General features: G+C 43.0%; 1 protein-coding gene across 1 annotated transcript in view; it reads right to left on the bottom strand.

The window, feature by feature from the left end:
• SPTBN5 (spectrin beta, non-erythrocytic 5) overlaps positions 1–17201 on the bottom strand; it is a 341199-nt gene that overhangs the window by 202392 nt on the left and 121606 nt on the right. Inside the window, exon 24 of the mRNA XM_029597445.1 lies at positions 14060–14199. Coding sequence (XP_029453305.1) covers positions 14060–14199 — 140 coding nt within the window. The remainder of the gene's footprint in view (positions 1–14059; positions 14200–17201) is intronic.

Raw genomic sequence — 17201 nt, 5'->3', positions numbered from 1 at the left:
GCAACTACTCTTTATGTTAGAAATGTAAAGAAAGCAAAAGGAAAATGAAACCTATCTGGTTCTCAACGAGGTGGCTGACAAAATTAAAGCTAAAAGAACAGCATTCAAAAAATATAAAAGATCCCAAAGGGAGGAGCACAAGAAGAATATTTGATTCAACTGAGGGAGACGAAGAAATTAATCAAGTTGGCAAAAAGTCAAGCGGAAGAGAGGATTGCCAAGGAGATAAAAAATGGTGACAAAACATTTTTCAGATACATCAGCGAAAAGAGAAAGTCCATAGTGGTATAGTGAAATTGAAAGGTGGAAATGATCAATGTGTGGAGAGAGACGAAGAAATGGCAGAAATATTAAATGAATACTTCAGCTCTGTATTCACTAAAGAAGACCCTGGAGAAGGACCATTTCTACACAAGAAGCTGGAGGGTAGTGGAATAGATGAAAATCATTTTACAGTAGAAAATGTATGGGAAGAGCTAAAGAATCTGAAAGTGGACAAAGCCATGGGGCCTGATGGGATTCATCCAAGGATTCTGAGGGAGCTCAGAGATGTGCTGGCGGGTCCGCTGTGTGACCTGTTCAATAGATCCCTAGAAACGGGAGTGGTGCCGAGTGATTGGAGAAGAGCGGTGGTGGGTCCCGCTTCACAAGAGTGGGAACAGAGAAGAGGCTGGTAACTACAGACCGGTTAGCCTCACTTCGGTGGTGGGAAAAGTAATGGAGTCACTGTTGAAAGAGAGAATAGTGAAATATCTACATTCCGGAGAATTGATGGACCAGAGGCAGCATGGATTCCACCAGGGGGAAGATCCTGTCAGACAAATCTGATTGACTTTTTCGACTGGGTAACCAAGGAATTGGATCAAGGACGAGCGCTAGATGTCATCTACTTGGATTGCAGCAAAGCTTTTGATACGGTTCCGCACAGGAGGACTGGGAATAAAACAAAAAGCTTGGGAGTGAGTGCCGAAGTGGTGACCCTGGATTGCAAACTGTTGACGAACAGAAGACAATGCGTGATGGTAAATGGAACTTTCTCTGAAGAGAGAGCGGTTTTAAGTGGTGTTGTACCGCAAGGATCGGTGTTGGGACCGGTTCCTGTTCAATATCTTTGTGAGCGACATTGCGGACGGGATAGAAGGTAAGGTTTGTCTTTTTGCGGGACGACACTAAGATCTGCAACAGAGTGGACACGCCGGAAGGAGTGGAGAGAATGAGACGGGATTTAAGGAAGCTGGAAGAGTGGTCGAAGATATGGCAGCTGAAATTCAATGCCAAGAAGTGCAAAGTCATGCATTTGGGGTAGTGGAAATCCGAATGAAACTGTATTCGATGGGGGGGGAAAGGCTGATGTGCACGGAGCAGGAGAGAGACCTTGGGGTGATAGTGTCTAATGATATGAAGTCGGCGAAACAATGCGACAAGGCGATTGCAAAAGCCAGAAGAATGCTGGGATGCATAGAGAGAGGAATATCGAGTAAGAAAGGGAAGTGATAATCCCCTTGTACAGGTCCTTGGTGAGGCCTCACCTGAGTACTGTGTTCAGTTCTGGAGACCGTATCTACAAAGAGACAAGGACAAGTTGGAGGCGGTACAGAGAAGGGCGACCAGGAAGGTGGAGGGTCTTCATCGGTTGACATACGAGGAGAGATTGAAGAATCTAAATATGTACACCCTGGAGGAAAGGAGGAGCAGGGTGATATGATTCAAATTTCAGATACTTGAAAAACTTTAACGATCCAAAGACAATGAACAAACCTTTTCCAACAGAAAAAAATCAGCAGAACCAGAGGTCACGAGCTGAGGCTCCAAGGAGGAAGACTAAGAACCAATGTCAGGAAGAATTTCTTCACGGAGAGAGTGGTGGATGCCTGGAATGCCCTTCCGGAGAGGAAGTGGTGAAGTCCAAAACTGTGAAGCACTTCAAAGGGGCATGGGATAAATATTGTGGATCCATCAGGTCCAGAGGACGCATATAAAGAGCAGGTAGTAAAATACTGCACGGAGCGGCAGTAGCCACAGAGGCATTCACGGAGCGGGATGCCAGTGGCCAGTGGTAGGTGTCCCACCTTCATGGAGCGGAAGGATGTAGGGCTGTCATCTCCCAATTAAATAAAAAACAAAAACAAAAACAAAACAGGGATGGGATCCATCGGTCTAGAGGACACATATAAAGAGCAGGTAGTAAAATACTGCACGGAGCGGCAGTAGCCACAGAGGCATTCACGGAGCGGGATGCCAGTGGCCAGTGGTAGGTGTCCATATAAAGAGCAGGTAGTAAAATACTGCACAGAGCGGCAGTAGCCACAGAGGCATTCACGGAGCGGGACTCCAGTGGCCAGTGGTAGGTGTCCACCTTCACGGAGCGGAAGGATGGAGGGCTGTCATCTCCCAATTAAATAAATAATAAAAAAACCCAGGGATGGGATCCATCAGTTCTAGAGGACGCATATAAAGAGCAGGTAGTAAAACACTGCATGGAGCGGCAGTAGCCACAGAGGCATTAACGGAGCGGGATGCCAGTGGCCGGTGGTAGGTGTCCACCTTCACAGAGTAGAAGGATGAAGGGCATCCATCTCCCAATTAAAAAAGAAAAGAAAAAAAAAAAGAAAAAAAAACAGGATGGGTTCATGGGCTTATAGGTATTACCAATTATTAGGCTTTTCAATATTTGATGATAGTTAATGTGACTTTCAGGCATTCTTCACTTTCGGTGCATGTCCGGCATGACTCCTTGCTTCAATGACAGGGGAAAAGAAAAACTGATACTTCACACATTTCCAGCATTGCCCTCTGCTTCATGGCAGAGAGCTATGCTGCCGCTTACCCAACTAATCAAACTTAATATTTCACTTGGAAGCAGCTCCAGCACTGCTCTCTACATTAATGGTGGGGTGTGAAAAGGGAATTAGAACATAAGGTTACTAAGAGCCAAGAGAAAACAGTTAAGTATGAGAACAAATGTGTGAAGCTTGCTGGGCAGACTGGATGGACCGGTTGGTCTTCTTCTGCCGTCATTTCTATGTTTCTATGTTTCTATGAAATACATAGTGCAGAGAATTCTAATAACTGTTTGGAAAACAAATGAATTCTCTATAGGCTGTGATACTGTGATGAGTTGACACACCATACACCCCAGGCACTAGAGAGCATAGCAAGAAGACAACCAGAGGTGAAAGTAAAAACGATTTCAAAGGAGAGGGAACTTTAAAGAAGCAAAAGACCTGGGAGTTGGAGTCCCAGTAAGAAGATGAGTAAAGGAGAAGTAACAATATGATAATTATTGTTACTCAATTATATTAGGTAAACAGAGGCATAAGCATGTACAGCTGAGAGTCTTTAAGAGGCCTGGATAGAGTTTCCAAGTCCCTTAGGTGCTCCTGCCTTCACTCATAGTTACTTCTGTAACAAACTGGATTACACCCCCTCATGCTTCCCTTCCCCCGGCTTCCCACTTTCTTACAATATCCCTGCATCTCCATTTTCCTGCACAGCGCTAAAGTCCCTGCATCCACCCTTTTCTTTAAAATACTCCCCGTCTCCTAATCCTATTATACAGCACCACAACTGCAATACTGCAATTCACTGGTAATGTGTTCCAGACTTCTCAGAATCCCGTCCAAAGAGTTTCTGAAATTCTGAGCCTTTCACCAAACCAAACAATTTTCCTGGCTCAGTTTCATCAGCCCTCTGTGTAACTTTCAAGACTTTGTAAAATTTATTTCCAAGTCTAATTTCTAAGAAGACTAAACCCTCAAAGCTCAGCGATCCTTCCTCAGAACATACTCAGCATTCTTCAGATACTTCCCAGGGCAAGGACAACGTTCCTGCAGTGAGGGGGAGGGGGGGGGGGGGTCCATTGCTGATCACAGTACTTAAGGGAAGCTCTGAGTTATGTCTCTTTTTCAATATTTGTATTGACAAGATTATCTGGTAACAGTTCACAAAACATAAAATACATTGGGGTCCATATTCAAAGGCATTTAGCCAGATAATGTGCCTGAATGCCAACTTTTGAATATTTGGGGCACGTATCCGGCTAACTTTTAGAGCCATGATGGATGCCACCAGGAGTGGTCGTAGCATACCGCAATCCCAATGGCAGAAAGAAGCTTTTATAGGTGCCAGGTGAGTGAAAAGAGTTGCGACCAGAGTAGAGGGAAAGGGAGGGGGGAGGAGGGGGAGGAGGGAGAGGAGAGGAGAATGTTTTGAAATGTCATTTTCACAAACCAGGGAGGGAGCGGTGACACTGTGACCGGACCCCCTGAATTGCAATTCTTACTTTTACTAGGAGGGAATGGGGAGAGGTCCCTTTCTCATTTACTGGGTGGGCGTCGGGGAAAAGGGCTGATAGGCCCAGATACATGTTGTCTTTTGTTTATACTATAACCACTTAACCAGCTATATTACTTTAACTATGGTCAGTTGACAAGGTAACATAGAAATGATAGCAGAAAAAGACCACTGGTCCATCCAGTGTGCCCGCAAGCTTCTTATGGTAGTAACTGTCACTCCGTGCAGGTTACCACCATGCATTCTGTTAGGGTAGCAATATTTACAATCAAACTAAGCAAGTGTCAAACCCATACAAAATTACTGCTAGCAATATTTTTACAGGGTGAGCAGCCTTCTTGATAATTCAGACAATGCTGCTTGAATGTGCTTTGCTTTTGGGCTTGGCATAGGAGCAGTCCTGTGCTTTATCCCTAATGCCTGCATATCAGTACCCCGGGACCGTAAAGTCAGGGCCCAGCATTGGCTGTTGTCTGAATCCAGTTCCCCTTTTCCCCCCACTGATCGAAGCAGAGAGCGATGCTGCAGTTTGCATCACATGCATCAAGGCTAATTGGCTAAGGGTAGTAATCCCCATGCCTTCAGTTAAGGGCAGTATTTACATCTCCATGCAGGTTACCCCCTGCACTCTTTCCTCATCTTATTATCAAGCTCAGTGCCACGTTTCCCTTATGCACTGCCACGTCTCCCAGCATCAGAACTACCTGCTCATTTTCACTGGAAAACCATTTTGGACAATTAAAGGAACTAAGATTTGCAGAAGGACAGGAGATTGTTATGTGTAACTGTAGACTACATCAGGGGGCTTTTAAGTTCACTAAGTGCATGTATTTCTATTTTTAGAAATCATTAGTTTGCACTAACAAACTGTCATGTTCTCTGGTATACACATTTCTCAGACATGCTGTACAAAAACATCTTCGATATTTAGAGTTGGGTATGTCTGTTTTCTCATTTTTTTGAGAGAGAGAGAGAGAGAGAGAGAGAGAGAGAGAGAGAGAGAGAGAGAGGACACCTCTGTAGAGACCAATATGTAACTTTACTATTTATGCCACTGTAAGAGGGGGCACTTTTAACTTAGGGTGGGGTAGGTTTGGGGGGGTGGTTTTACATACACAGTCAGAGGTACAAAGTTGACATCATTGAAGATTTTCTGTCATTTGGAGCAATGAAATGTACAAGAGGAGTTGATTTGTACAATGTACTCTCTACCTAGTTTGTTTGAAGCTAGGTAGAGAGTGCATCAAGCTAAATAGAGAGTATAGTGTACAAATCAACTCCTCTTCTAACTTTCATCGCTCCAAATGACAGAAAATCTTCAGTGATGTCAACATTGCTGTTTGTACCTCTGACTGTGTATGTAAAACCACCCCCAAACCGTACCCTGAGTTAAACGTGCCCCCTCTTACAGTGATATAAATAGTAAAGTTACATATTGGTCTCTACAGAGGTGCTCTTTCTCTCCCTCACTCATAATCTACATAAAATGAAAAAACAGACATATCCAACTCTAAATATCAGAGATGTTTTTGTACAGCATGTCTGAGAAATGTGTATACAGAGAACCTGACAGTTTGTAGTGCAAACTAATGATTTCTAAAAATAGAAATACATGCACTTAGGGAACTTAAAGCCCCCCCCCCCCCCCCGATGTAGTCTACAGTTACAAATAACATCTCTTGATTTCTGCAAATCTTAGTTCCTTTAATTGTTCACAATGGTTTTCCAGTGAAAGTGAGCAGGTGATTTTGAAGCTGGGAGACGTGGTGGTGCATCAGGGAAATGTGGCACTGAGCTCGATAATATGATAAGGAAATCAGCCCATCAAAAGATGCGATATTGTTGGTTTTACATACACTATCAGAGGTACAAACAGCAAAGTTGACATCATTGAAGATTTTCTGTCATTTGGAGCGATGAAAGATACAAGAGGAGTTGATTTGTACAATTTACTCTTTACCTAACTTGACTGAGTGCATCAAGCTAGGCAGAGAGTACAGTGTACAAATCAGTTCCTCTTGTACCTTTCAATACTCCAAATGACAGAAAATCTTCAATGATGTCAACTTTGCTGTTTATACCTATGACTGTATATGTAAAACCATCCCCCAAACCCAACCCCGAGTTAAAAGTGCCCCCTCTTACAGTGGTATAAATAGTAAAGTAACATATTGGTCTCTACAGGATCTCTCTCTAACCATGCTCCCTTTTTTTTTTTTTTTTTTTTTAATCGCTGGCACTATTTCTGCTATAAATATAACATTTTAATAAATCTAGGGGGTTAGATGGCTAAGTTAGATGTGCAAAAACACAGCGGAGCACCACTTGCACTCAAGACTCTATGTAAGAGACTGTATTTAAACTAAGGAGTTGCCGAAATAAAACATTATTTGTGACAGCTAAACCTTTCACCAGGAACTTATTCTATTCTTGCACTTTTTTGTGTATGCTAAGTTAGATGTGCCCCATAGTAGGTCTAAAGTTAGCCAGATAAGCTTATCCATCTAATTTTAATATTTTTCCAGATATATTCAGAGGCATTGCTGTGCCACTAAATATCCGAACAAGTTAGCCAGATATATCTTATCCGGCTAACTTACATAGCTGGCTATATTTAAAAATTTGCCTCTATATTTATAATTTTAGTAAAATTTTAGGAGTCTATGTTCAGCGGCATTAGCCCGGTAACTTATGAGTTATCTGGTTAAATGCCAATTTTGGAGATTTGGGGGTATTTATCTGGCTAGATTTTAGCCAGAAAATGTTGGGAATTCCATGAGTATTTCTCGGTGGAGTTACATTAGCCTGCTAAGTTATCCTGCTAACCAGAGTTAACCAAATAACTTATTCGACTAAGGCCTAGATTTACTAAGCTGCACTATGGCTATAATATGCCTTGAATGCTGTTTATTACATGATATGGCCATACTGCAGTGATATTGTGCATTATTCATAATATCGCGTGATTTTACAATTAGCTGCTTTGCATTCAATTTACATGCACAAAATAATGTGGCTGAATTAGAAAAACCACCATTTGTCCCAATGGTCCTGCTGTAAAAGTTAAATGGCACTTAGGCCCAAATTACACCCTCAAATTGGTAAAAATGCCCCCAGGGGGTCTATAGAGAGCCCCATCACCCCACTCCTGCTGCTTGTCAAGGTGGTATGGCCTCTTAAAATAAAAGTAAAAAGTGTACAGTCATGCGGCAACTCCTCACCCCTTTCACAAACTTCTCCCCTTGATCAGAAACCCTTCTTTCCCAACTGAATAAATTACCCCCTTCAAACCCACCCCTCAGCATCTGCCCCACCACAGTCACTTCCCTTCCAAAAATACACAATCTCTGGTACCTAGTGGGCCCAGTAGCCCTCCTGCTATAGAAAAAAGGGCTTGGTAGTCTAGGGGGACCTTTGGTCCCTCGGACCCGCCATACTTATAAGAAGGGTCATCGGTGGTATAGGGTCAGCATGGAGCACCCCCTAGCTCTGGGTCGGTCAACATGATAGAAACAAAGGCCGGTCAACGCTATATTGGAAGATGGTATCAACTGGCCTGGAGCTAGGGGGCGCTCCAGGCTGAACCTATACCACCCAATGACCCTTCTAATAGTGGGAGGGGGGTTGGAGGTGGGGAGAGGGCTTTGAGGGATCCCACTATGCTACAGACCCTTTTTATATAAGGAGGGGGAGGGAAAGAGAGGGATAGGGGGGCCCACTAAGCACCAAGGATTATGTGTATTTTGGAAAGGGGGCATGGGGGGTTGGGGGGAAGGGATTCTGACCAAGAAAAGGGGTTTGTGATGGGGAAGCGTAGACCGGCCTTTGCCTCTATCAAGTAATAGGGGAAATGGCCGCAAGCACCATTTTGGAAAATGGTATTGACCGCTCTGGGATTAGAGGGCACTCTTGGCCATCACTAGACTACCATGAAGTCTTCTTCAGATAAGGGAGTGGTTCGGGGGTTGGAAGGGTGGTCCAAAGTCCCCTACACCACTAGGGTCTTCAGTTCATGTAAGGGGAGTGGAGAGGCCCCACTAGACACCAGGGAATATGATATATGCTGAGAGGGTGTGATCCTGGGGGGGTCCTGATAATGGATGGGTTGTTTTTGATATGGAGGGGTCTTTGGTTGTGATAGGGTGTAATGTCTGATCAAATGGGAGGGATTTGGGAAAGGGGCAGGGTGTTGCGGCACAAGTAATTTTTTTATTTTATAAAAATTTTTTAGGCTGCGCCACCTCGAGAGTGGGCGGGGATCTCACTTGATCCCTGCGTAAGGGTTGGGCTCTATGCATGGCCCTTTAAACAATAGCAGACCCATGTAAAATGGGCCTCCATAGTGCATTTTTTCGGCTCTGCCACGTTATTTTTTATTGTAGAGTTTTCTGCAATAAAAGAAAGATGGCGATCTTGCTGCAATATTTTCCCAGGGGGGGGGGGGGCAAAAATATTGTGGGACCATGCCCCGTGATATTTTGCCCATTCTGTGACAAAATATCACAGTATAGTAAATTTCCCTTTAACTTTGTACTTGCAGAAAAAAGGGCAAATTTTAGTATTAGTAGAGTGAGAGATGGCAAAATAAAGGCCAGATTTAAGTTTCAGGCAAATTAAGCTCTGGAATTCGTTGCCAGAGAATGTGATGAAAGCTATTAATATAGCTACGTTTAAAAAAGGTTTGGAAAAGTTCCTGGAGGAAAAGTCTATTAACAATTATTACGGTAGAGTTGCAGAAATCCACTGCTTATTTTTGGGATGAGCAGCTTGGCATCCTGCCAGGTACTTGTGACCTGGTTTGGCCACTGCTGGGGAAACAGGATACTGGGCTTGATGGACCTTTGGTCTGACCCAGTATGGCAAGCCTTATGCATTTATGTAACAGACTTACAAAAGTGCAAAAAGTCAGAGAATCCCTTTGCTTGGATAATTTTAAAATAGCAGATCTTTGGGTCAAGGATTTAATTTCCAGCAACTTCTCTCATGGAAAATAATTCTGCAGAAAAAAAAAAATTCAGCAAGCCAAGAATTGTGCAAAAAGCACCGTAAGACTTTTTACTCAGTTCTTAAATTTAACACTTCTAGGAAAAAGTTCCAGTATTTCTTATTAAAGTTTTGGGTTATAGAGGATTTCCTGTGGGAATTTGTTCCTTTCTGAAGTTGTACAAAATTAAATCACTGGACAATTATTGTTTCTATGTTCTAATGGTGCAAAAAAAAAAAAAATCAACTTCCAGGCTTTATGCACTTTTTTTTCCCTATGTTTTCCCAAAACTTTAAAGTCATCTAACATACTGACAATGAGATGTGTATGTCCAGTCACAAGACCACGCCTGTAAACATCCTGAGGTCAATATTCAAAGGCATTTATCAGAATAACTTTTGAGTTATCCGGATAAGTGTTAATGTTTAAATAGCACTAGCACTTATCAAGCTAAATTTTATTTGAATAAGTCATTATCCAGGTAAAATTTAGTCAGATAACTTAGGAACATTTTGTAGGCATTCAAGGATGGGGGTGAATTAGCTGGGTAACTTATCTGGCTAGCTCTGATATTTGGAGTCAGCTAAATAAATTAAATTAAATTAAATTAAATTAAATGGTCACAAATACTTCAAATGTTATCTGGGAACGCGTTCCCGAGTATCTTTAAGCTTAACCAGCTATATTCAAAATAATATAGTCAATTACATGGATATCTAAATTTAAAAGAAAAAACAGCTTATCTGGATTTGAGATTTAATTTCCCGCCCTCCATCCCAGCGCCACAAAAATAGGGCCTGCCGGCCTGAATCCCCCCTCAAATACTGATGTAAAGGTTAAGAGGTATGGGGCTGATCACTGCTTCTACCCCAGTCCTTCTCCTGCAGTAGGCCAAGTAAAGGCTTACCTCAAGCTCCTCCTCACTCTCCTCCTCCCCCAACCAACCTCAACCCTCTTCCCCCACCCCACCCAACATCCTCCAAACCTTTTGGGCCAGATTTTTAAAAGGTTGCGCGCGCTGGGCCTATTTTAAAAAGGCCCGGCGGCGCACGTAAAGCCCCGGGACGCGTGTAAGTCCCGGGGCTTTACAAAAGGGGCGGTCCGGGGCAGTCCGGGAGTGGGGCCAGAGGCCTCCGATAGAGCTGCCATTGCCACTGTGTCAGAGGATCGCGTGCCGGCAAGCTGCTGGCGCTCGTAACAGGCGCAAAAGGTAAGAAATAAATTTTGGTGGGGGTTAGAGTAGGGCTGGGGGGGGAAAGGTTAGGGGAAGGGGTGGGAAGGTCAGGCTAGGGGGAACGGAAGGTCCCTCTCAGCGCGGATCGGCATGTGCAAGGTGCACAATTGTGCACCCCCTTGCACGTGCCGACCCAGGATTTTATAGTTTGTGCGTGCATGTTATAAAACCGGGCGTACATGTGCGCGCGCCGGGTGGCAAGCAAACATGTAGGCCGCGTGCGCTTCTTTTAAAATCTACCCCTTTATCAACACTGAATGGTACTCTCATATCGCTCCCACAGACTTCCAGCATTGCCGTCTTGTGTGGCATGACAGTACCGCTATCCCGGCAGTGGTAAGGAGTTAGGGAGGATACTGGGTGGAGGGGGAGTGCAAAGGGGCCAGAGATAAGTCTTTTCTTGGCCAATCGAAGGGGGTAAGGGTGACAAATGGCCCCATAGCCCTTAACCTTTGCATCAATGTTTGGAGGGGTTTGGGGGCTCAGACCAGCAGACCTCATTTTTGTGGCTCTGGGGTGAGGTTCGAGGAATCGGGATGCCTGGCCCACTAGGCTATTTTTTCTTTTAAAGCCAGATTGCTGCTTAACTGACTATATTCTTATAAGCTTAAAGGTATCCAAGTACATGTACCTGGATAACTCTGTAATCTACCCAGCGATATTCAAACATAGTTGATTAGATATCCGGGTAGGCTTACCTGAATAACTTTATTAGAGGATATTCAGCGGGATAAACAGAATATCCTTAACAACTTATCTGGCTAACTATCCAGGTTTTCGAAAATTGACCTCTATGTTTTTAGACACCTAACTTTAGATGATTAATTCTAGATGCATAACTCGTGGTCTCTGACAATTTCTTGCGCATCTACCTGGTTCATTCAGATATCTGTATTTCCATTTAACGTGCCCAGGGTCCAAGCTGGAGGGGTGTCAATAGTGTGGTGACACAGGGCATATCTTTGAGAGCTGACATCTTTGAGATCTATTCGTGTCACCTACTTGGTGAAGGGAGAGGCTTGTGGGAAGGGATGCTTCTCACTGTTTCAGCACAGGGCACTGAATTCTCTATGTATAAAATCAACATCATGTCTCTATTTAATGCCACCTTTAAGGTATTCATAAACTGCTACAGGAATGTTTAGATAAACACAGAAACTTCCTCAAAAACACATAAATTGAAGGGGAGGGGGGGCAGCTAAAATGGCAGAAACAGCTACAAAACTGCCAGACCAATTTAGAAGAGGCACAATAGCCAGAAACACTACAAAACTGAATACTCCAAAGCTTATTAACTCTAAGGTGGCAAACTGACTTAAAGGAGAATTTTCAAGACATTATGCGCCTGGTTTTAAAAAGCACTTACATGCTTAAAAACTGGTATAACACGTATAAATGCATTTTACCCATGCAAGCGGGCCTTTGAAAATTGCTACCATATATGCCATTGAACTATCCATATTAAATGCACATGTATATGCACTTTGGGCCTGATTTTAAAAAGCATTTACATGCGTAAAACTGTGTTTTACGCATGAAAATGCACTTTACTCAAGTAACTGGACTTTTGAAAATTGCTACAATATATGCCATTGAATTCTCCATAGGATTTACTGCAAACGTGCACTTTACGCAGATAAATGGCTTTTGAAAATTGCTACAATGGTAGTTACATTTACACATGTAAATTCTTTTGAAAATCCCCCCTTTATGTGTGTAAATGACTTTTTAAAATTGCTACAATAGTATGTTACATTTACACATGTAACTCCTTTGAAAATTACTTTCAAAGCACGTAAAAATTAGCATATACAAGTGTATGTAGCCTCTACTCACGTACTCCGTATTTTATAAAAGTCAAGTATACGACTGTATTTTCATTTCTGAGTGCACATAAATGCATGTAAAAAAGGGGAGGGCAGGACATAGCTAACACTCACACGCAGAAGTTGCTATTGACATGTGCGTTCATTTTCCACTTTACTTGCAAATTCTTATACCTGCTAATGATCTGGCATACGTGATATTAAACGTGACTGGGTGGGAGGTCAGGGGGGACTGGGGGGGGGAGTTCAGGCTGGAGAATCAGGAAGTTCTCGATGACCTGGAGAAGGACTGAGCCAACTGGTGGACTAATTGGTAAAACTGGTAAATTCCTTGACGCGCGCATGTTTTAAAATTGGCCGACTTATCGCTCATAGATCGGGGCTCACATGAGTACGTCCTCCTTTACTTTCGTGTGTAAAATATACACGCATATATTTTTTTTTAAATACATAGGAAAAGTATGCGTGTTCAATGTACTTATAAATACATGTTTCTATGCATTGCATGTATTCGTGCATAAGCCTACATTCCCACATATGTTGCTGGGTAGAGATCTGCATATTTTATAAAATGTGTATATATCATGTGCGTGGATTATAAAATACTATGGTAAAAATATGCGCAGCCACATAAGAACATAAGAACATAAGAAAATGCCATACTGGGACAGACCAAGGGTCCATCAAGCCCAGCATCCTGTTTCCAACAGTGGCCAATCCAGGCCATAAGAACCTGGCAAGTACCCAAAAACTAAGTCTATTCCATGTAACCATTGCTAATGGCAGTGGCTATTCTCTAAGTGAACCTAATAGCAGGTAATGGACTTCTCCTCCAAGAACTTATCCAATCCTTTTTTAAACACAGCTATACTACCTGCACGAACCACATTCTCTGGCAACAAATTCCAGAGTTTAATTGTGCGTTGAGTAAAAAAGAACTTTCTCCGATTAGTTTTAAATGTGCCCCATGCTAACTTCATGGAGTGTCCCCTAGTCCTTCTACTATCTGAAAGAGTAAATAACCGATTCACATCTACCCGTTCTAGACCTCTCATGATTTTAAACACCTCTATCATATCCCCCCCTCAGTCGTCTCTTCTCCAAGCTGAAAAGTCCTAATCTCTTTAGTCTTTCCTCATAGGGGAGTTGTTCCATTCCCCTTATCATTTTGGTAGCCCTTCTCTGTACCTTCTCCATCGCAATTATATCTTTTTTGAGATGCGGCGACCAGAATTGTACACAGTATTCAAGGTGCGGTCTCACCATGGAGCGATACAGAGGCATTATGACATTTTCCGTTTTATTCATCATTCCTTTTCTAATAATTCCCAACATTCTGTTTGCTTTTTTGACTGCCGCAGCACACTGAACCGACGATTTCAATGTGTTATCCACTATGACACCTAGATCTCTTTCTTGGGTTGTAGCACCTAATATGGAACCCAACATCGTGTAATTATAGCATGGGTTATTTTTCCCTATATGCATCACCTTGCACTTTTCCACATTAAATTTCATCTGCCATTTGGATGTTTTTTGTATGGTGCCGCCATGTGTAGTTGCTTGAAAGTTATCCTCCCTAAGTTAAGCATTCATGCATTTTTTGATTCATATATTTTTGGCGTGCCCTTCACCTCCATCCAGCTCTTCTGTTTTTCTCATACTCTCATCTCTTCTCTTCGTGCCCAAATTACAACACTAACGGAAAATGACGAGACCTACAGCAGGGAAGCGAAATGCCGGTCCTGCACAAGTCTGCTTCCTTGCTGCCCCATCAGTTTGACGCGGTGGCCCAGCGCTGTCAGCAGCCTCTCAAACCCCTCGTGCCGTTTCAGCAGGCCCCGCGTGGTATCCAGCCCGTCCTGGAGGTAAAAAGACAGAAACCTCAGATATTTCTTTTGGCTTCATTTTTTTTGCTGTTAGTCAAAGCAGCCATTATAAATGTAATAAAATAAATACAAAATGGCATTATGGCTTTTTTTTTTTAGATAATTCAATTGGAAGTTACAATGCACGGATAAAATCATGAACATCCCCCACGCCATTCTGATTTTTACTTCATTCCATCCCGAGCAGATGTTAATGTTTTCAAAGCTCCTCCCAGCAGCATGAATCTGCTGTGCTGATTCTTATGAGAAGCCCATGCGGACATCAGACTCTGTAAAGCAGGAATGCAGCCCAAATCACTGAGAAGACCACCCCTGGAAGGAGATTTGTACAAAAGTGTATGGCATAGTAAACATGCACACTTTTTATTTCAAAAATATAAGAAATGCAATAGTTTGGGAAAAAAACAGAAAGAATATCTATCAATAAGACCCAAATGGGATGCAACAGAGGTAAGAATAGGCTAGTGCTGCTGCACTGAAATTTGGAATTGATGAGTTAGTCTATTACTCATTCTCGGTACACAGTGTAGCTTAGTGGACGTGTATGCCACAGGAAAAAACTGTCCAAATTTCCAGTTTTAGCTTTAGATTCTCTGAGATTTGAAAGATCAGTACAGCCAGAAATAAAGCGAGTGGTGAGGATCTATTTCCAGCTGTTCATTTTTAACCTTTTGACAGTGGTTAGAGATATGGGAAAATATAGAGGATAAATTTGAAACTGTCCATTTTGAGACAAAGCCCGAAGGTATGTTTTTCCCAGGGGACTTTGCTCCAGTTTTTGAAGAGGAAGTACCTGCACAGTTTCATTTCTGAAACATGCCATGGCTGCACAGCATCCATGGACATCTGCATCTGCTTTAGGTGCAGGCAATTTTCCCATGGAAAAGAACATGCACAGAGTTGAAAATGCAACCTGCGTCTCTTATTTTCCTCCCCGTCAATGCAGCTGAAAGCACACAGGCTATAGATCCCTGCTCCTGCTGTTGGCTGTATTAAGGGGCTGGGACAGCATGATTTTCAGTTAATCGTTCTTTAGGCATAAATCGCTATTTACCCACATTGATGGCTTTGAAAATTGTTCTCTTAAGCTCAGACTCAAACCAGGTGAATTTCACTGAACTAATCTGACGAATCTGTGACCTTCTAGCAGGTTCATCAAACTGGTTTGCCATCTTTTTTATTTGCACAGCTCTACAGATTGCACAACTTCCAGTGTGCCCTTGGGAAAGGTCTGGCCAGCAATGAGTTTATGGAGGCTTAATTCTCTTTCTCTCTCTTTCTCCCAGAAATGAAATGATACCTTCTGCTTCACACTTCCACGGGACACATGGAACATACTGGTGGCTGGGGACTAGTTGTATTTTAATTTTTAAGAGTCAAAAAAATTCAAGGGTCAATATTCAAAAGCCATTTAGACGGATAACTCAAAAATTAACGGTCTACATGGCAAATGTGGCATATTCAACCACTTATCTAGCTAAATTGTAGCCGGATAAGTACTTATATTGGTTGAATATGCCATACTTGTCATTTAAGCGGATAATTTTTGAGTTATCCGTCTAAATGGCTTAACCCCCCCCCCCCCTAGGATTTAAAACTGTCTCAGGGAGGCGTATAAGAGTGAACACTGAGGGAGAAAGGCAGCTCACGGCCACCTTCCCCCTGAAATGATAAATTAGAATTTCCAAATAAATGTAGTACTTGCTTGATCCAGAAAGGAAAGATGAGGGAAAGAAACTTCCTCAAAGATAGGAATATATGAAAAAAAAAAAAAAAAGGGAACCGCAGGTTCTGCCACCTTCATCTACTGGAGACAGAGAAATACTGAAGGGACGCAGGGTGAGCACTGTCCTGATTCAGGATACCCTTCGAGTTTTTCTCTGTCTCCATCTGCTGGAAAGGAGGCTCAACCCACTGTCTGGACTGATCCGGGTACGTACAGGGAACTGCAGTTTGAGTAACTTCACCCAGTTCCCTGGGGCCCAAAAAGACAGATTTAATGTCGATTCCCATAAATTGTTAAGTCTGAGTTGAATCTGGTCAGATTTTCCCCAGATTTGCGGGAGAAATGTCAGTGCATTTAGCCAGATAAAAAAAGGGGTGTTCCAGGGGCATTCCGGGGAGGGGCTGAGATATCCAGCTAACCTAGCCGAAAATCGGGTATATTGAGTTCGGTTAGCTGGATAACCTTTGACCTGCTTCAGAGCAGGTCTAAAGTTACGCAGCCTCATGTGGCCGGATAACTTATCACATAACCGGCTACATTGAAAAGAATATAGCTGGTTAAATAGCGATGCACCCCCCCCCCCCCCCGGAGAAATCGCAGGCCCACAGGCCCTAACCAGGACCCCTCCTCCCTTTCAGTTCAGCTCCGAAGCCTTGGCCCACTGCTCCCTACTCCTCGAATCGGCGGCATCTTAAGTTAAAAAAAAAATTGGGTCAGGGTTCCTGCCTCATTCCCTCCCCCTCCCACCACTCTCGGTTCTGTTTGTTTTGTTTTTAAATGGGTTTCTTTTCAGATTGCTCACCCCCCCCCCCCCCCCTCACCTCCACCCCAACTGTATCCCTCCCATCCCCTTGTACCTTCAAGAGAAATCTTTGTGCGGCCTGGATCGCAGCAGCGTCCTACTCCGATCTGGGCCCAGTGCATCTGTTTCTGCATTGCTACGCAGAATAACTTTAAACATGACCGGATATTCAAAAGAATATTGCAGAAAAAGAAAAGTACTGCATGACCCATTTAGTCTGCCCATCCACCCAATTAATTTAGCTTTATAATGCCCATCATGTCCTTAGAAATCCCTTGTATTTATCCCATGCTTTCTTAAAGCCATTTACTGAATTTTGTCTCCACCACCTCTACTGGGAGGCTGTTCCATGCATCCACCACCCTTCTCTGTAAAGAAATATTTCCTAAGATTACTCCTGAGTCTGTCCCCTTTCATCCTCATTCCATGACCCCTCATTTAGAGGCC

The sequence above is a fragment of the Rhinatrema bivittatum genome, chromosome 4 (genome assembly GCF_901001135.1).
Source record: "Rhinatrema bivittatum chromosome 4, aRhiBiv1.1, whole genome shotgun sequence".
Classification (NCBI taxonomy): domain Eukaryota; kingdom Metazoa; phylum Chordata; class Amphibia; order Gymnophiona; family Rhinatrematidae; genus Rhinatrema; species Rhinatrema bivittatum.
Note: the sequence above shows the minus strand (reverse complement) of the source record. Positions and strands in the feature narration are given on the sequence as shown.